Source organism: Monodon monoceros, unplaced genomic scaffold, assembly GCF_005190385.1.
Source record: "Monodon monoceros isolate NGI ecotype Baffin Bay Population unplaced genomic scaffold, NGI_Narwhal_1 Super_Scaffold_13, whole genome shotgun sequence".
Taxonomy (NCBI): domain Eukaryota; kingdom Metazoa; phylum Chordata; class Mammalia; order Artiodactyla; family Monodontidae; genus Monodon; species Monodon monoceros.
Genome location: NW_021703769.1, coordinates 13,438,709 through 13,459,677, shown reverse-complemented (window position 1 = coordinate 13,459,677; position 20,969 = coordinate 13,438,709). Strand labels below are relative to the sequence as shown.

The window sequence follows — 20,969 nt, the reverse complement described above, 5'->3', positions numbered from 1 at the left end:
CACCCTGGGCGGGGGCCTCTCTAAGAGTCACCTTAACGAAGACTAAGAAAATTCTCTAGGAAGACACCAGGGAAGAAGGGACCGGCCCTCTAGTCGCCTCATGGCCTTTTTTTGAGGAAGTAAAGATGTTTAGGCCCAGAATGTCACCCAAGTTACCCTGGTCAAAAGGATGCTTAACGTCACCTGGATACGGAGGTCCCCAGGCTTAAGAGTGCACGGAAGGATGGATTAGCACAGCCCTTGCAACACACCTTAGATGGAAGCCAAAGATGAGAAGTAACTTCAATGTCATCCATAGGGGACTGACATGCAGCCATAAAATGAAACAGAGAAGGAATCACTTCTTTATGTGGTGGCCTGGGGCAAAATTCAAGTGTAAAAAGGCCAGAAATAGAACCTGGGTGAGAGCTGCGTGGGTTCTGGGTTTGAAAAGGCCTGGAGGAACACCCAGGAAATCAGCCAACACTGAACTCCTCTTTGAATTCTTTCTGATCCCTGTCACGTATTTAACTATTTAAGGTACGTTTAAATGACTATGGGGAGAAATGGATGACAACAACAAGATTTATGGGACTCTCACTACATGCCAGGGACCACGTCTGCATCCCCAGCCCCCAGCAAGCAGGAATTCAGCACATCCTCCCACCCCGCCCCCACATTAATAAGGTGCTTTTAAGGGGCTCAGGTGTCTAGAACGGTGAAAAACAGTGGTTCTCAAGCCGGTCCCCCCCCAGGGGACACTTGGCAATGTCTGGAGACACTTCCGGTTGTCACCCCTAGGCAAAGAGAGAGGGGTTGCTACTGGCATCTACCGGGCAGAGTCCAGGGATGCTGCTAAACACCCCCACGGTGCACGGGAGAGCCCCCCCACCCCGGAGAATGATCAGGCCCAGGAAATGTCAACAGCACCCGATGTTGAGAAACTCTGGTGGTAAAGAAACTTCCAGCGAGCTGCCATGCAGGTCTACCCCTCTGTCAATACACCACCTACAGAGACGTCTGCAGCCATTAAAAGGAAAATAGTGCCTTATGTTTCACCTGGCGGCCCTGACTTCAGATTTCAAAGAGAAGAAAACAATGGGACCAGTCAGTCAACAAATAGTCACTGAACAACTCCTAGACATCTGGGCTCCCGAGGAAGGGCCCTTGCCCGCCGTGGGAGGGCAGCCAAGAACAAATAATAGTAATAACAGCTACCTTTTGTTGACCACTTATCTCCTGTGAGACACTGTTCCCGATGCAAATGTCAATTGACTTGCTCCTCACCACAGTTCGAGGAGGAGGTTAGGACCACAGACTCCTCATTTTACTGACGAGGAAACTGAGGCCCAGAGAGAAACAAGCCCATGAGGAAGTGGCTGGTAAATACAGGATGAATACAGAATTTGTTCAATCTAGAAATACTGAATAAGAAACTGATCACAGATGGACAAAAAGCTGAGCAGGACAAATTCCGGGAATTTGTGAATACACATTAGGGAGAGGGGGAGCCAGGAAAATCTCTCTCTTCTTTCCTTCTCAAACTGGGCTCATGCGATTCACAGCTAACGTTTATTAAGAAGCTACTTTACGAATCCTCCCCAAATATCCCACGACGTAAGGATGGGGTTTTGTTCCTGTTTTGGCCTCGTCACGTGGCATGCAGAACTTCCCCGACCAGGGATCGAACCCGTGCCCCCTGCAGTGGAAGCGTGGAGTCTTAACCACTGGACCACCAGGGAAGTCCAAGGATGGTGTTTCTGTACCGATTTCATAGGTGAGGCTCAGAGAGGCAAAATCTTCTGTGGCCTTGAGGCATGCAGGTCAAAGCAGCATGCTGGGGGCTCCATCACAGCTGGGTCCCACTCCAAAGCGCTCCAAACCAGTCAAGTGACTTCCCTGAGTTCCGGGATGCCACCTTGTAATTCTCCATCACTAAGGGCATGTTTGGTGCCGGCCACTGTCAACACAATGCTGTCGTTCAGGGTGTGGGCTCTGGAGCCAAGCCACCAGCTCTGAATCCAAGCCCTGTCACCTGCCTGCTGTGTGTTCTTTGGCAGGTTACTTAGCCTCTCTGTGCCTCAGTCAATTCAGCTGTAACTCTTAGAGCTGTAACTGACTCTTCTTTAAAGGGCTGTTAAGAATAAAGGAGGCAATGCACTCACAGTGAACAGCTCATCAAAGCACCACCAGTTATTACTGGTAGGTAATTCTCCTTTAGGGGAAGGAGGCACCAGGGCAGAGAAAAGACATTAACCCAGAAATCTCAAACCAGTTTCCCCAAATCATTATGCATCTTCACCCCGATTTGCGCCCGATCAGCCCTTCTCAACCGGCTTCTGAAAGGGGTTCACTGATGGGAAATACAAACTTTCACAGTAAGTCCTCCCAGGCTGGCACAAGTTCAACCCAAGCCAGCCTCAAAATCCCCTCAGGGCTTAGGATTTTCTCCCAGATCAAAGCAGAAGCACCAGGTGGTGGCCCACAGACCCAGCCCTACCCTTGCTGATTGACCTTCCACCCCCGGACGCCTCCTAATGCCCTCTCTTCCCTACTCAAATGAGGCTCAGAAAGCCTGGGAGAGAGGAGGCCTCAGAACCCCCATAATCTGCAACGTGCACGAAGAATGCTGAACCCGGCAGGGTCAGGATGGAGGCATGGAAGTGCCTACGTGGTATCTGGCACATAGCAAGCGCTCTGCAGAGAGCTGTTCCTCCCCTGCCCACCCTCACTTCTGCCTGTTCCCGTTCAGTCCACCCTTTACAGTTGCCACCTTGATCCAAGCCCTGGGACTATTCACTTGCCCTTGCTAGCAGCCTTCTTCAAACCTAAATAAAATAAGTAGCCCCCTACTTAAAACCTGCGAGGACTTCCCTGGTGGTTCAGTGGCTAAGACTCTGTGCTCCCAATGCAGGGGGCCCAGGTTCGATCCCCGCTCAGGGAACTAGATCCCACATGCTGCAACTAAAGATTCCGCATGCTACAACGAAGATCCTGCGTGCCACAACTAAGACCCAGTGCAGCTAGCTAAATAAATAATAATTAATTTTAAAAACCCGCCAAGGGGCTTACTGTAGACACCCAGCATCTTATCAGTATCTACCATGCCTCTAGGGATCTCGCCCCGCCCACCTTTTCTCCTCCTTTCACTTAGCCCTAACCACAAACAGCCTCTAACGAGCCAAGTTCATTTGTCCTTGCTGACTCTTCCATCTAGAACATGCTGTATGCCCAACTTTCCCATAGCTGACAACTTCAACTTTTGGCTTAAATGTCACTTCCCCAGAGAAGCCTTCCGTGGCCACCCCAAGTCTCCAGCCCTCTTACGGTATCATCTTAAAGTAGGTTTCTTTCCCCCTTCATTGTGGTCATCTCCAGCTGAAAATTGTTGCGACTTATTTTCTTTTTTGCTGGTTCATTTGTTCATTGTGTCTCCTCCAGCATGTGACCTTGATCTCAGTTTTTCTGACTTTCTTTGCTGTAGCCCAATGCCTGACACAGTCTGGCCCAGAGGCAGCCCCCAAATAGACCTCTGATCAGCTAAATGAGAGTGTGATCACTGGAAAATCCAGTTTTTCCTCCCAGGTCTAAGAATTTGTCCCAGCAAACCAAGACGGGCAAACCAAGACAGCCGTAGGGTCGTGACGTGGACAGGGAAGATTACACAAAAGGGAGCCTGGCCGTTCCAGGGTCAGCAAGAAACTAGAGGAGGAAACTACCTTTTCAACAGGTACTCAGCCATCCTCGTTTCTGGCCTAAAGAGCCCACTTCCCCCAAAGTAGGCGATTAAGTGAGGATTTATATCCTGAATGTGATGGGGCCTTGCAGCTAAACGCAATTACTGAGAAACCGAAGGGGGAAAACTCAGGGGAGGGTTTTCTCAGGCCACTCATTTCCTAACTCTCTTCCCCAGTCTTCTTGGGGAGAGCTATTGTTGCAGAATGATTTAGCGTTAGAAACGAGGAATGACTTTCTCCAGGGAAAACACTCTCCCCACTGGGAGACCCTCTACTGTGATGACCATTTAACCAAATCTTTTAGTCCAGATTCTTTGCCTTTTTTTTTTTTTTTAAGTTTTGGGTTTTTTTTTAATTCTTTAGCAACACAACTTTATTTATTTATTTATTATTTGGTTGCGCCGGGTCTTAGCTGCAGCAGGCAGGCTCCTCAGTTGTGGCATGCAAACTCTTAGTTGCAGCATGCATGTGGGATCTCGTTCCCTGACCAGGAATCGAAACCCAGGCCTCCTGCATTGGGAGCGCAGAGTCTTACCCACTGCGCCACCGGGGAAATCCACATTTTTGCCCTTTTTCTTATCAGACCCTTTTAAGGCTGGGGTTCTCTTTTCCACACCTCCCTTAATGCTTGCCTGGATTGTCCAGCGCTGCCGCAGCAGGATAAAGCAAGAGGCCCATCACGCAGGTACTTATCCATGTGAAGCCAGCAATATGGGTTCAGCCTCAAAAAGGGAAAGTAAAAAATGGCTTTTCAAGTTCATCTTCCCTCTGTCCCACTCAAAAGGCGAGCGTCGAGAGAAATTAAATCTGCTCTTTCCTGTCTCCATCCTTGTTCCCTCAGGCTTCTCAGAGGGAAGCATCTCACCAGGCTTGAGAGTCTAGAACTGAAAGATATCTGTCAAGCAACTCTCAGCAACTACTAGTATATCTGGTCCCAACCCAAGAAATAGCAGCCTGGTTTAAAAGACGGTCCCCACATTCCTGTATGGTGATGCGGAGTTACTAGAGGCTGGTTAAGGAGGTGAAAGACAAAACCAGGTCAGCCTTGTTAGGAAGAGGGCCCGAGTAACAGCCGATGAGATGAACCAGTGATCTAGAAGGGAAGCAAGTGTCCGGAAATCATCTAGGGAAACTGACAGCAATGGCCTGGGCCGGAGGTGGCCCACTGAAGGACCCCAGACTGAATCCAGTCCACCCACAGCTGGGTAATTCTTTTAAAATTTAAGTTAGGGCTTCCCTGGTGGCGCAGTGGTTAAGAATCCGCCTGCCAATGCAGGGGACACGGGTTCGATCCTTGGTCCGGGAGGATCCCACATGCCACGGAGCAACTGGGCCCGTGCGCCACAACTACTGAGCCTGCACTCTAGAGCCCATGAGCCACAACTGCTGAGCCCATGAGCCACAACTACTGAGCCCGCATGCCACAACTACTGAAGCCTGTGCACCTAGAGCCCGTGCTCCGCAGCAAGAGAGGCCACTGCAATGAGAAGCCTGCGCACCACAACAAAGAGTAGCCCCTGCTCGCCGCAAACAGAGAAAGCCCGCGCACAGCAACAAAGACCCAACACAGCTAAAAATAAATAAATTTATTTAAAAATACTAATAGGGCTTCCCTGGTGGTGCAGTGGTTGAGAGTCCGCCTGCCGATGCAGGGGACACGGGTTCGTGCCCCGGTTCGGGAAGATCCCAAACGCCGCGGAGCGGCTAGGCCCGTGAGCCATGGCCACTGAGCCTGCGCGTCCGGAGCCTGTGCTCTGCAACGGGAGAGGCCACAACAGCGAGAGGCCCGCGTACCGCAAAAATAATAATTATTATTTATTAATTAATTAATTAAATTTAAGTTAGTTGTTAATATTTTAAAATTAGGAGAAACTGCATCTGGAAATCCAGGTTACTAGCTTCTCTTAAACAAAAAACAAACAAACAAACAAAAATCAAGATCCAGGCACACAAGGTCCCCATTTCCACATAGTACATCCTCCAGGCTGTTTCCCCTACCCTTAGGGTGGAACATGAAATTCCCCATTTGCCAAGGTTTCCATCATTCTTAACTGTCAAGATAATTAAACCTTAAAAATCCCTTCAAGGCAGAGTAAAGCATAGAAGGGCACGAGGGTAAACAGAGGGATAAGAGATAAAGGATACTTTGCTAGAATGGCCAAGATCTAGACAGTTCAAGCCCAACATGGTATATACATTTGTTTATATTTTTCTAAGAGAGAGGCGAAAAGTATATCAAATTGTTAACATAGGTTACCTGACAGAGAATTTTTAGCCTTTTTTTTGTATACTTTGTTTAGTTTGTTGCCAGGAGATGCACTGATTTTATCATTTGAAAGGAAAATCCAATAAACCATTTTCTTCCCTTAATTAGTTTCTATTTCTTGGGAGAGAGTCTTTATTCAAAAAGCATTTACTGAGCAGCTACTTACAAATCACTTGCCTCACGTTAAAAAGGTCAGAGAGACCTGGTCCCCTTACCAGTTTAGGCGAGGAGACACACAGGGAAGTGAATTCGACAGCAGAACGTTTTGAAGGCTGGGGAGAGGGCTGCCCAGCACATTCTGGGTTATTTTCCCCCAGCCAATGTGCCAACATGCCAAAGGGCCCAGCAGAAAGGAGGTTCAGTGTGGCCTGGATAAGAAATGCCAACTTGGGAAGATGGGAAGATAGCTGTGTTCTCTCTTTACATAACTTTTCAAAGAAAGAGCAGGCCCAGGAGAATCTAATCAAGTGAAACTTAAGACACCAATACAGTAATTTTTTGAGCATGTTCTATGCTGTGCCAATCCATGGCTAGGTGTTTCCACCTACTGCATCCAGCATGACATATTAATATATGAAAGCTGTAGTGCAGTGCTGTCCAAAAGAACTTTCTATAATGATGGCAGCATTCTGTATCTGTGCTGTCTAATATCTGTGCAGCCTCTGGGCACTTGCAAAGTAGCTAGTGCAACTGAGGAAGGCATTTTTTTTTAATTACTGTAAATTACAACAGTCACATACTGCTAGTGGCTACCTTATCAGACAAGCATAGCTATAGAAGCTCAATATATAACAGACAAGGGAGGAAGCCTAGCAGGCAAGCAGCACCCTTCAGAATCCTCCACCCACCCCTACTGGAGGGATCTTCAAGGCGTAATGATTTGCTGTCTAGAAATGTGTACGTGGACTTGCCACCTTTAGCCTAGCTTGGAAATACTCAGACCTCTAGGATGCATGAGAATGTCTGATCAGAGCTGATTACTGTCAGTTCCTGGGCAACTTAAGGGACTTTCCGGGTGATTACTGTTTTGTTTTGTTTGGCAATGCCACGCAGCTTGCAGCATCTTAGTTCCCCAACCAGGGATTGAGCCCCGAGCCCTCGGCAGTGAAAGCACGGAGTCCTAACCACTGGACCACCAGGGAATTCCCCCGGGGGCGATTTCAACTTTGGAAGCTAAAGAACTCCACTGTAGGAGGTATAAATGAAGGCTCTGAAAGAGGGGAGCCTGGATCCCCAAGGATGTGGAGAAGCCAGGGGGAAGGCAGGTCCTCAGGGAGAGAAGCCTAGAAGGATCTACAAAGGTGTGACCCGGCGAGGAGCAGGAAGGAACCTGGCACATCACAGAACCAACATTCGGGCCCGGCAGGCTGAACAGGAGGGCAGCTTCTGCCAGAGAGGACAGATGGAGCAGGGGCTTGAATCTCTGCTCAGGACTGGGGTCGTCTTCAGAAGCCACTGGCAACGCAAAGCAGACGAGCAAACAATCGCACTTGTGTTTGGGAAAAGGGCCCATCACAAATGGTCTTAGGGACATCCCCGGTGGTCCAGTGGCTGCGACTCCACGCTCCCAATGCAGGGGGCCCAGGTTCCAGCCCTGGTCAGGGAACTGGATCCTGCATGCCAAAACTAAAGATCCCACATGCCGCAACTAAGACCCGGCGCAGCCAAATAATTCATTTTTTTTTTAAAGTGGTCTTAATACCAGGGGAAGGAAAGAAATCAGAGGGAAGGGGGCCATTTCAAAGAGTACTGAGTCCCTGGGGGGGGGGGAGGGAGACAGACAAGCCAACAATCGTTTCAGAGAGCAGACATTTGAGCTTGGGTAATTACTTCCACGCACCAATGATGCTGGAAACAGAGCCATCCGCTCTGGCTGAAAGGCTACTTTTACATCCTTCTCCAGGAGAAAAGTTCTGTCCGGACTTCCCTGGTGGCACAGTGGTTAGGGGACACGGGTTCGATCCCTGGTCCAGGAAGATCCCACATGCCACAGAGCAACTAAGCCCACGCACCACAACTACTGAGCCTGCGCTCTAGAGCTCGCGAGCCACAACTACTGAGCCCATCTGCCACAACTACTGAAGCCCACGTGCCTAGGGCCCATGCTCCACAACAAGAGAAGCCACCACAACGAGAAGCCCACGTACCACAACAAAGAGTAGCCCCCACTCGCCGCAACTACAGAAAGCCCGCGCGCAGCAACAGACACAGCGCAGCCAAAAATAAAATTAATTTTTTAAAAAAGTTCTGTCCATCTGGTAGATAAAGTCAAATCATTCACTCGTTCATTCAAAAGACGTATTTATTGTGCACCAACTAGAACAGACACAGCGGTAGTAAAAGAGGCACAGGGGAAAATGAGATATGCAAAAACAAAAGGCAGGACCCACCCTCATTTGTAGCCTTCGTATCCGGGAGGTAGGAGGTTAGGAGAGAAAGGAGAGAGGAGGATCTTCCTTTTTAGGACCTGGAAGATCAGTGTGGCTGGAGTGGAGAGAAAGGGGGCCCTGGAGGCAGGAGGCTGGAAAGGCTGCCCGCACATGAGAATTTTAGGACTTTGATCTTCATCCTAAAACCAAAAGCAAGCCCCTAAGAGTTTAAAGTAGGAGGTAGTAGCCGGAAGAGAGATTCCTCTTAGAAAGATCAGGAGGTGGGGTGGAGAGAGATGAGAGACCAATTAAAAGACTACTGCAGGGGCTTCCCTGGTGGCACAGTGGTTAAGAATCCACCTGCTAATGCCGGGGACACGGGTTCAAGCCCTGGTCCGGGAAGATCCCACATGCCGCAGAGCAACTAAGCCCGTGCGCCACACTACTGAGCCTGTGCACTAGAGTCCGCAAGCCACAACTACTGGAGCCCCTGCACCTAGAGCCTGTACGGCACAACAAGAGAAGTCACCTCAATGAGAAGCCCGCGCACCACAACGAAGAGTGGCCCCCGCTCACCGCAACTAGAGAAAGCCCGCGCGCAGCAAAGACCCAACGCAGCCAAAAATAAAAATAAATTAAATAAATAAATTTACTTTTAAAAAAAGACTACTGCAGTTTACTGGTGATAACCTGAAGAAGAGTGATGTTTACGATATATTATTTTAAGTAAACGACACAAAAAGGCAAAGGACAGAAGAATCCAGGATCAGTCGCACATCCCTGGCCTAGCCAACTGGCAGAGTCCTGGCTTATTGATCATAGTGGAGAAGCAGGTGCTCTGTCGGGGTGGGTAGAGAGCAGGAGGGAAGGTGGACAGTGAAATCAGTTTTGGACAAGTTGAGTCTGAGACACCCATGAACAACAGGCAGGGCAGTCAGGTGGGCAGCTGGCCTTCTGCATCATGACTCAGAGAAATCCAGGCTGGAATTAAAATATTTGTGAGTCATAAAGCCACAGCTGTGGGCAAGATCACCCAGGAAAAGAACGTGCTGGGCAAGGTGAGTACTTTCAGCAACTCCCACATTTAATGGAGAAGAGAAGGAGCCAGGGAAATCGAAGGAAAAACACTGGAAGCGACAGTTTCCAGGAGAAAAATGATCAGCAAGAAAAATAATCCAATGCCTCTGAGATCAAGACACGGGAGTACTGACACCATCCACTGGAGTCTACAGGAAGCCCAGTGATAACTGTTAACATGGAGGGTCTGGGTGGAGCTGGCAGGACAAAGCAGGAGGTGAGGAAACCAAGACGTGAGTACAGACACTCCTCTTAAGAAGTTTGGCTTTGAAGGGGCCAGAAATAGCAGAACTGCTAATAGGAAAGACGCAAGGTCAAGACAGGAAATGTGGAAGAGACCCGAGTATGTTCACAGCAGTCTGTACAGGGGACTTCCCGGGCAGTCCAGTGGTTAAGACTGCGCTTCCACTGCAGGGGGCCACGGGTTCGACCCCTGGTTGGGGAGCTAAGATCCCACATGCTGCACAGCACGGCCAAAAAACTATTTAAAAATAAAATAAACAAAAACAAATGTCTGTACATTCTTCCAAAGGTTAAACACAGAGCTAACCCCCATGACTCCACAACCACACTCCTAGGTCTACACCCAAGAGAAATGAACATACATCCACACAAAAACTCATTCACGAACATTCACAGCACTGTTCTCCATAATAGCCAAGAATAGGAAACAACTCAAATGTCCATCAACAGATGAATGGATAAAACAAAATATGACAATGGAATAACCCGATGGAACATTATTCATCCATAAAAAGGAATCAAGTGATGTGTGCTACAACGTGGATGAGCCTTAAAAACATTATTCTACGTGAAAGAAGTCAGACACAGAAGTTCACCTACTGAATGATCCCATTTACGTGAAATGTTCAAGATAAGCAAATCCAGAGAGGGAGAGAGTAGACTAGTGGTTGTCAGGGTAAAGGGGCAATGAATGGGGAGTGATTGTTAAATGTTCTAAAATTGACCGTGGTGATCACTGCACGATTCTGTGAACGGATTAAAAACCATGTTACTGGGAATTCCACGGCGATCCAGTGGTTTGGACTCCACGCTCCCACACAAGGGCACAGGTTCTATCCCCAAGATCCTGCAGGCCACACGGCATGGCCAAAAAAATAAACGAATAAAATTTTAAAAATAAAAATAAAAACCATGTTACTGTTGGGACTTCCCTGGTGGCATAGTGGTTAAAACTCCGCGCTCCCAATGCAGGAGGCACAGGTTCGATCCCTGGTCAGGGAACTAGATCCCACATGTCGCAACTAAGACTTCCCATGCCACAACTAAGGAGCCCACGTGCGGCAACTAAGACCTGGCGGAACCAAATAAATAAATAAACAAATAATATTTTTTAAAAACACATAAAGATGATCAACATTTTAAAAAAAAAAAACATGTTACTGTTCACTTTGAAATGCTGGATCTCTGGGCTCCAGGAAAACTGGAAACAGGTGGAGGGAATGTGGAGGGGGAGGGACGGGAGCACGGAGAGGGCCTCGAATATGTAATACTGCGCACACCCCCACTGTGAGATGTGGCCTTGCCAAACTCTCTCCCCTCAAGCCAACAGTAAAGGGGCCCCCATCAGTGGAGCAAAATGAAATAACTACTCTTGGAAACTTTCAGGCAAAAAAAAAAAAAAAAGTGCCAGGATCTCTAAAAGGCCTCAGACCTAGAAAGTTAACTCTAGAGGCATTTGGAGGAGGAAAAAGAAGAGGCGGTTCTTTTGAAACTATGGTTGAAAACGGTCCATTGTAGATCACAGTCTTCCGGAGTAACAGTAGTCACATAAACATGTAACGTGGGGTCACGCTTCAAAACTGGGGCAAACGCAACGTTTTCCACAAGTAAACCACAAAGATAAATTGCACGGATGTGCCGACAGGATTCCGTGAACAGACGCACGGATGCTAGGCTGGCGAAGAGAAAGTAGGTTTCTCATTTGGAAAGCCGTATCCAACATCCTCAGAGTTCCGCGATATTTTAGACCTTGTTGGGAGAGGAACAATCTGGTAGTTATCTAACTCGCAAATCAATTCCTTCCATTGCACAGTACATGGATGGCACTTCTTGGGCTGGAGATGTAGAAGAGCCAAAACAGAGTTAAAAATACTGATGCTCATTTTTGAAAAGAAAAATTCTCAGCACTTCCGTATTGCGCTGTGATTTAAGAGTGTTTACGGTTTTATTTTCTTAAACAGTTTGCTTGGGGGGAAAAAAAAAATGATAGAAGGTCTCTATCTCATAGCCGCCCTCATAAACAATCCCTTGGTGAAACAGTCTTAATTTACATACAACAGTGAGAACGAGGATCCTGTACTAATTGAGGTCTGGGGCTGGTTAGCAAATTGCTGTAATTGTATATCCCCCAGCATCCTGTCTCGGAAAACATATCCATACCCAGGCAAATCTCAGCAAGAATGATACTGTTCAAGATTTTAATATCCTGGGCTTCCGCTACATCTGTGCGTGGTTTCCAAGTGGCTCGTTCCCTTGTGCGGGTGACATTACACAGACATTTTTAAAAATGGTTTCAGCTCTGGCAGTCTGGCATCCATACACCACAATCATTACTGCAAAATGCACACACAGCAGGATCAAGATGCAAGCAGCCCAAACAGGGGAGCCTTTGTACGGAGATGTGAGCTCCCAGCGTCCATCATTTTTCAGACTTTAAGTCCCTGGCCTTGGAGGAGATTGTTCTGACCTCCTGCATCGTGTGGCCAAAATCCTGCAATGAACAGTGCTGTGTCCAGTCTCACGCAGAGAAAGCAAACCCACAACCCTCCACCACTTGTGGCCCAGAGATGTGTTTTGTTGGGTTCATGCACGGTCTTTCAGAAACTGGGCTATACGGATCACGTTGCTAAACCAGGCGTTTTTACAGGGGCAAAAAAATAACTCCCAGGTGGTGACACCCAGTGAGCCATATTCCTGCTCCAGCTCGTCAGCCATCAAATGGAGGCACCCTCCCCCTTTAGGACAGATACTCTCCAACTCACCAAAGGCCCCAGCATCCCTGGATGCCAGCTACACTCACTGGTCCACCTGCGGGCCCCTGCAGACATCTCACCTGGGATCGTTGGGGTAGAGCTCATGACCAAGTACAAAGGTTTAAAATCAGAGATAAAACCTGACCCCAATTCTCCACTTTGCCACTTCATTAATCTCTCTCAGCCTCAGTTTCCGGAACTATACAATGGGAATAAAAACACCTGTAACACAGCGTTATTATGAGAATCAAAGTAATTTGCATGTAATACCTGGCACCTAGTAAGTACTCAGAAAACATCAGCAAGGCCAACACACTTGGCACCTAGACGGTATTTCCGAGTTTTGCTTGAGCATCTTTCTGAGCAGATCATTACCCCCAGACACAAACGTCAACCTGACATCTTGAAAGCCTGAGAGCTTTGTCTCCCAAGAGCTAAAAAGCTCCGGTAAATGTCACGGCTGGCGTTATGGCAATGCCTGGCTTGGGAATTACTCAGTTAATAAGTGAGTATGTGTCAGGTGTAAGAGGGTGTACAAATTGAAATTTAGTTAGAGAACCTGAAAGGTCGCACAAACTAGGTGTAGGAACAGAATTAAAGAACTCTGCGCCAATTATTGTCAGAGTTTCTAAGTTTCTCAAGTATAGTACAGTTCGGGGCCTCTTCTCCACCCACAAGCAGGGAATGACGTTGCCAGTTTCCCAAGAAGCCTGGTGGTCACCTCATCCTCTTTTGAGGATTACCTCTTTCCCAGTGGGGGCAACGTTGGGGGGGGTCCAGATGTCTAGATACCGGCCCTTCCCCAGCCAAAGGGCAGAAACATGACACTAGGTAAGGGACTCTCCCTAGGGACTTTGCCCTATTGACCCCGAGGAGGCTGCATACTAGCTCCGCTCCCCAGAGCAGCCCTGGGCCTCCACCCATTCCCTCAACCCCATGAGCCAACCGACCACCTTCCCGTCCATCCCCTTCCTGCTCCAATTAACCAGAGCCGGATTCCGTTGCTCACAACCAAAGAACCCTGATCAGATGGTACCAGGTGGGAGCTGAAGCACTGAATGTCCCAAAGCATAAGAAAAGCAGGCTAGAGAAACAAGTTTGTGTTCACAGAGCCCTCACCATCACAACGCGGATTTTGAATAATTAGGACTGAAAGAGAAATAAGCCTTCACTCCAGCTTTTGCTCACTGGTCACATTTGGACCAGGCTGACCTCAGCTCTGAGAACCCACCCCGTATCATACCTCCAGGCCTTTCTTTGCATATGCGATTTCCTCACCTAACCGGAGAGTTTCTATCAGAAAGGTTCGCAGGACACAGAAGCAGCCAGTCACCTGGCCATACGGTGACCCTGGAGGATAGGAACTCACCTCCACACAAAGAAAGACATCCAACACAATCCCTGGGGAGAGAGGAAGGTCTCCCTCGAAACCAGGTGACGCCATCCCCCTCACGATTCCCCACCAGAACAGGGGCTCCAAAGGCCCTGAGAGAAAATCAGTCCAAAAGGCTGCAGACCAGATTTCTTCAAACGTCTCAGCGGATAGGATGCCGGTCCCGAACCTGCCTGCTGGGGTGCCCTGCGCAATTTTTTTTACTGATTTGCAGTATTATATTAGTTTTAGGTGTATAGCATGGCGATTCAGTGTTTTTGTAGATTATACTCCAGTAAGTTATTACAAAATAATGACCGCAATTCCCTGTGCTGTACAATATATCCCTATTGCCAATCTATTGTATTTTACCCATAGGAGTTTGTATCTCTTAATCCCATACCCCTACCTTGCGCCCCTCCCTGCTTCCATCTCCCCACTGAAAATCACTAGTTTGTTTTCTATATCTGTGAGCCTATTTCTTTTGCTATATACATTCAGTTGTTTTATTTTTTTAGACTCCACATGTAAGTAGTATCATGCAGTAATTGTCTTTGACTTATCTCACCAAGCCTAATATTCTCTAGGTCCATCCATGTTGCTGCAAATGGCAGAATTTCATTCTTTTTTATAGCTGAGTAATATTCCACTGTGTGTGTGCGCACGCACGCTCATGTATACACATATATCTTCTTTAACCCTTCATCTGTTGATGGACACGGGTTGCTTCCATGTCTTAGGTATGGTAAATAGCGCTGCTACAAACATTGGGGTGCACGTGTCTTTTCAAATTACTTTTCTTTTTATCATATATATACAACCAGGAGTGGAACTGCTATAACATGGTAGTTCTATTTTTAGTTTTTTGAGGAACCTCCATACTGTTTTCCGTAGTGGCTGCACCAGTTTACCTTCCCACCAACAGTGCACAAAGGGTTCCCTTTTCTCCACATCCTCACCAACACTCATTATTTGTAGACTTCTTGATGATAGCCGTTCGGACAGGTTTGAGGTGGTATCTCACTGTTGTTCTGATTTGCATTTCCCTGATGATTAGCGATGTTGAGCATATTCTCAGGTGCCTGTTGGCCATCTGTATGTCTTCTTTGGAAAAATGTCTATTCAGGTCTTCGGCCTGTTTTTTGATTGGGTTGTTTTTTTTGATATTCAGTTATATAAACTTTATGTATTTTGGATTATACAATTCTTCATTAACTACCTCCATGCCCTCTTCCTGGAGGCTGGAAGCAGGGAAAGAAGCAGAACTTGGTGAGTAGGGTTTCCACCTGATAGGCTTATCAACACAAGCTCATCCCTGCTCAACTGATTCTAATCATGGCTAACATTTCTGAGCACTCGCCATGTCCCAGCACTGTTCTGGGTGCTTTGCACACGTGAGCAAGTTTAATCTCAACCATAATCCTCCATTTTTATCATCTCCATGTACAAGGGGAAACTGCACCACAAATACAGCTAGGCAGAGGGCAGGCAGAATGCAAACCCAGGGAGTCTGACTCCAGAAGCCAGGTTTTCTTTTTTTTTTTTCGGTACGCGGGCCTCTCACTGTTGTGGTCTCTCCCGTTGCGGAGCACAGGCTCCGGACGCACAGGCTCAGTGGCCATGGCTCACGGGCCCAGCCGCTCCGCGGCATGTGGGATCTTCCCGGACCGGGGCACGAACCCGTGTCCCCTGCATCGGCAGGCGGACCCCCAACCACTGCGCCACCAGGGAAGCCCAAGCCAGGTTTTCTTAAACCTCCATGCCATCCTGCCTCTCAAATGGGAGGGAGAGGTTGAGCATGGCGGTGTAGGGCCTGGAGAGAGAGGGAGCCTAACACTGTAGCAGAAGAGATCATCAACAAACAAATAAATAGAAGTACAAGGTCATGGACGAGAGGTTACCAAGAGCCTTTCAGAATGCCACGAATGTTCAACTAACTTGATCTGGGCCGTGGTCCCATAAGTGTATACACGTGTTAAAGTTCACCAAGCCGAACACTGAATGTAAGATTTTAAGTATACCACAAAACGGTAAAGAATGGCAGATGGTAGGAGACGCTTTCTCACTGTGGGAGTGAGAAATTACAGATCAGTAAGGGGAGAAGGCCGGAATGATCTATGTGGTAATGGATCAGAACTGGAGACAAGTGTATGAAGTCAATTTAACAGAGATGCAGATAGAAATGTTTATAGATGTGTATACATGTGGGTTCCTATACACATATATATGTTTCTTTGCTCTGTCAGCTGACAGAACCTAGAAGCAAAGACACCTCAGCAGCAATGAGCACATCCAGCGCCCAGATCTTGGTCTCTAAGGCCATTCTCCAATAACAACCAGGGGCCTCGGGGAAAATATACAAGATGAGCCTAGATCCTGCAGTGCCAGAAATTAAGAAAGTGTTCAATCAATCAATCAACCGACAATGACGTCAAAGGGACACAGGAGCCGACTGAAAGTGCTCCCAGTGGCCAAAGCTAGAACCATTTGAGCAACAAAATAATACAAAACCCAAAGTATGAAACAGTAGTCCTTGCTGATATAAATAAACGGTTGAACAAATAAATGGGAGAAACAAGACAAATCTCCCATATAGAACAACATGAAATAATTTATGCAGATACTCTGGCCTTCAGAAGCTGGAGCATGGCTCCCCACACTTCGTAAGTGTGGGCCGGGCACCGTGACTTCCTTCCAAAGAGGAAGGGGAGAAACCTGACAAACGCTCCCTTGGCCAACTGATCAAGGCCAACACCACCAGTGATAAATCATGTTCATAATATATACCCTTGATATGACGTGACAGAAACGGCCCTTTAAGGTCTTCCTCTCAAAAACCCGTAATTCCGGCCTACTCCAATCCAACCATGAGAAAAACATCAGATAAACCCCAAATGAGGGTCATCCTACAAAACACCTGAGCAGTTTTCCTCTAAACTAGGAAGGCCATCGAAAACAAAGAAAAGTCTAACAAACTGGCACAGCCAAGAGGATTCTAAGGAGACACGACAGCTAAATGTCATGTGGGCTCCTGGATGGGGTGCTGGAAGAGAAAAGGGATCTTAGTGGAAAAACTAAGGAAACCTGAACAAAGCATCAACTTTAGTTGGTAGTAACACACCGATTCATTAATTGTGACAAATGGACCAGACCAATGTATGGTGTTAATGACAGGGCAAGAACTGTAACTGTGTGTGTGTGTGTGTGTAACTACGTGTGTGTGCGTCGGGGGGTGGTACGGGAACACTCTGCAGTAGCTTCACAACTTACCTGGAAATCTAAATCTAAAACTGCTCTAAAATTAGAAGTTTATTTTTAAAAACATAACAGAAAATGACGGAATGGCTCCTGTGGACAGGGTGGCCGCTGAAGGCCTCCCTCAGGAGCTGACATCTGAGAAGAAGCTGAGACGAGAACCAGGCAGCAGGACCCAGGGCGGCGTTCCCGGCAAAGGGCCCCCAGGAGAGGACAGAGGGGAGGGAGGCTGGGGAGCTCAAGTGGGGTCAGGTGCGCAGAGTGTCTGTCACAAGGTAAACAAAAGTGAAGGAAGCTGAAGGGGTCAGGCCAAGGCAGGTTGGTCACAGTCACTTCAGACTGGAGCCTGAGGGCGCTGGAAGGTCAGTGGAGGGACTCAGCAAGATGAGATGTACCTGATGGAGTGTTTTTCCAAGATCGCCCTGCCTGCTGTCGGGAGAGGATGCGGTGGGGCGGATAAGGGATTATGATGACCCCAGAGTGGTCACAACTCGGACGGCCCAGACACAGAAGGTGAAGGGCTAGGAGCACCTGGGGGTCTGAAAGAAGACAAGAAGCCGGGTCTCCACGCTCAAGGGGAAGAGAAGAGGAGTCTCCACACGCAGAGAAAAGGGCCTGAGCTGAACAGGCCTCCTGCTCTGGCTGACGGTCCCAGATTCTGACCCTTTTGGAGAAGTCTCCACAACAGGGCTCCAGGGCCTTCCAGGCACCGAGGGCTCAGGAAAGAAGCACCTCCTTGGAGTCCAAGCCTCAGTTCAGTTCGAGCCCATCCTACACTTTCTACCTGGGAGACATTACCACTCGGAGTCTCGGTTCCCTCAACAGCAAAATGGGAACACCACCTCCCATCTCTTGCCAGGTAAGAAAAGGCTCCTGGACCCTACAAGCACAGCCTTCATAAATGCCAGAGCAAGTATTACTTTTACAAGAGTAAGCCCAAGGTGGAAGGAACCTTAGAATCTCATCTGACAGCCCATATTACAGATAAGAAAACAGGGGCAGAGCCAGAACGTGTCCAAGTGAGCAGCAGAGCAAGGACCGCAAGCCCAGCTCCCAGCTCTCATTCTCTAGGCTCCCTTCTCCACGCTCAATTCTGACCCCAAAGTGGGGGGACTGAGACAGGCTTCCCCATCAGCAACTGTCTCCAAACACCTCTTTTCAGACTCCCCTGGGGCTCCCCTCACCATCAGAGGTGCTGCGGGCCCAGCCTGGGCAGGGGGGTGGGGATGGGGGTCTGGTGAAGGGGAGCAGCCCTCCGACTGGGCCCCCCCCCCCGCCCCAGGCACCGACCACCCACCCGGACAGCTTGGCCTGTCCACCTGAGGGGCCTCCCCTCCTCTCTGAACCAGGCCCAGGCCCCCATCAGGCAAGTCAGGCAGCAACAACGGCCAGCCCCTGCTTCCCAGGTCGCCATGCCACCACCCTCTGACCCTCGTCTTTGCCCACAGCGACACGCTGTCTTATCAAAATCCTCAAAAAGCTCTTGGGCTGGATTGGAGTCTTCCTGGCCGAGTCTGTACTCACCCTCTGTCTAGTCCTTCCCGCCTCCCCCCAGACCCCAGCACAGGTACTCAGCGACTTGTTGAAAGAATACCACCGAGGTACAACAACTAAGTTTGGAGATGCGCATTTTCATCAACCAAAGAGGTGAGAAATGTTCCTGCAGCTCATTTCTAAAAGCACCCTGAAGGCAAAATGTGAATAACTGCTTCCTTGTGGGAAACCTCGTGAAATCTCACACAGACCAATCAGAAAGTACCAATGACTCAATTAGAAGATCCTTGAAGAGCTCTAACACAGGATTCTGAATAGAAGCACATACCATGTTTACTCTGATTTGCACAATTCTGTCCTACACGCAAACAATGGCCCCAGCATTCCACCTTTAATCTAATGTTTCCCTTTAATCTCTAACCAAGACCAACGTTTACCAAGGAAGTGGGTCACCTTCGTTCCACCTCTGCGATTCCAAAGAGGCCTGTTACTGAAATCAGAAACCTAGCAGCGGCTGGAGACTCCAGTTGCTTCTAGAACATGCTTTATTTAAATTGATTCCCGAAAGTCACCCTGCAGAGAGCTAGCCAGCCGCCCTCCGTCATGACACTCACATGTAAAATTTACTGTCGGGACAATTTCCGACAGGTCAGAACACCTACACAGACATGCCAAGGGAAAGCAAATCAAAAGATTTCTGTATAAATGAGGTTCATCCATCAAAGGTGCCAACCTCTCAAAATCGGAGGAGTGTTAGAGCCTCGACTCGTAAGCCACACTTCACTGCACTGAAACAACAAGAAAAAGAAATTCCAATTTCCTCCTGTGCTCTGGATAGATAATACGAGATTTTTACTTACCTTTGGAGCGAGTAGAGATATCCATGCCCTCCACCACCTCCTGTTCTGTTTTTATTTCCTCTTCAGCCAAGCTGAAACAGAGCAAATTACGTTCACGTTTAGGTAGACTAAGAACTTGCCCCATGGGGGCGGTTATTTAGAAGTTCTAACAACAAACCCACATTTTTCAGACAATCTTCCAAGGGTAGGGGGAAAGGAACCCACACCCTGATATCAAACAAAGTGTTAAGAGTCCTATAGGAGTGTTTTTAAACACTAGCTTGTTCTTGAAGTCAAATTACTATTCCAGTTGTCATGCTATTGGAAGATGCAAAAGGCTTTTTTAAGACACACAATTACCATCTACCCCCATGGACCAATGAAACCCCAGCCTTCAAGTAAATCAGTTTCTCATTGTTAACACTGGGTTCAGGTTGGAGGTGGTTTTCGGGGTACCTGGAGTTCAGATCTCTGAATTCTGCAAGGCAAAGAGTATTTTCCCAGACCTCCTGGCGAAATCTTACTATTTCCCGACAAGGCAGGAACATGAAAAAATATATAGGTTAAAGCTACAAAGTAGAAAAATATGCCCAGGCTAGAAGCAAAAGGCCTGGTCTCAAAACATTCAAACCACCAGCACTTAGCCCAGGAATTAGGACTGGGGTCTCCACACTCCCAACCCCTGGGATATTTTCCTCCCTGTAGCAGGCATGGCTTAGAGAAAGCATTCAGCACTCTTTTGAGCTATGACTAATTACCCCCACCACAAAAGTGGAATGAGGAAGGATTATTTAAAAGACAGGATGAGAGTTGGGGGTTGGGATAAGAAGCAGGGAAAGCAGGCCCCTCCGCTGGTGGGCCAGCCACCAGAATCTTCTTTCGCTCTCTCGGCTGGAACTCCCCACTGAACAGGGTACAGGCCATTCCCTATCTTCCCCACGGACATACACACATCTCTCAGGCCAAGCCAGGAAAAGTTCTGCTTTTCTAAGTGCCAACAGTTTGAGGTGCTGGAACTTTCCAGGCATTAGGCTGACGACGAAGTGATAAGAACCTGAGCAATTATTCTAGATGCAATTCCATCGGACTGTGGTTCAACAAGAAGAAATGGGGTGCATCTCCAACTGAGATGGCTGAAATCTTCCACCTGGAAGACTCAAAAACCAGGACAGAGGGGATGCTGCGTAAGGCAGGAAGGATTAGAATGTCCCTTCTGTGTTTCGTGGTCTGGGACTGTGACGAGACAAAAGGTAAGTCCCAAAAGTCCTGGAACCTCAGGGTCAGATGGAGCTGCATTTAGGAGAGTTCCGTATTTGATGGGACTAGATAGAAAGGAAGAGATGAGAGCTGAGAATTAAGTTAGAAGAACTTAAAGGCCTCCAACTTCACTGGTCCCAGCAGAGAGAAGAAACAGAAAGGCAGTGTGCTTTTAAATCAGAATGTTAACACATTTAGGTCTCTGATATTGAACCCCGTTGACAATTTCATCCACACTGCCTTTGTAGAGAAAGCCTGGGACACAAATCACCAAAGAAACAACAGACATGTTGTCACAAATGGTTTTCATCAGAAGACATTGCTTCTG

At 48.0% G+C, this 20,969-nt stretch overlaps 1 protein-coding gene across 29 annotated transcripts in view; it reads right to left on the bottom strand.

Moving 5' to 3' along the window:
• Positions 1-20,969, bottom strand: part of ZMYND8 (zinc finger MYND-type containing 8) — a 126,013-nt gene that overhangs the window by 96,915 nt on the left and 8,129 nt on the right. For 19 of the 29 annotated variants that reach the window (XM_029220532.1, XM_029220546.1, XM_029220547.1 and 16 more), the window contains one exon: positions 19,406-19,476. In XM_029220532.1, the coding sequence (XP_029076365.1) occupies positions 19,406-19,476 (71 nt within the window). Of the gene's footprint in view, positions 1-19,405; positions 19,477-19,566; positions 19,589-19,840; positions 19,865-20,969 lie in introns of those variants that run through there. The other 10 variants (XR_003793128.1, XM_029220528.1, XM_029220533.1 and 7 more) reach the window with 3 other exon arrangements.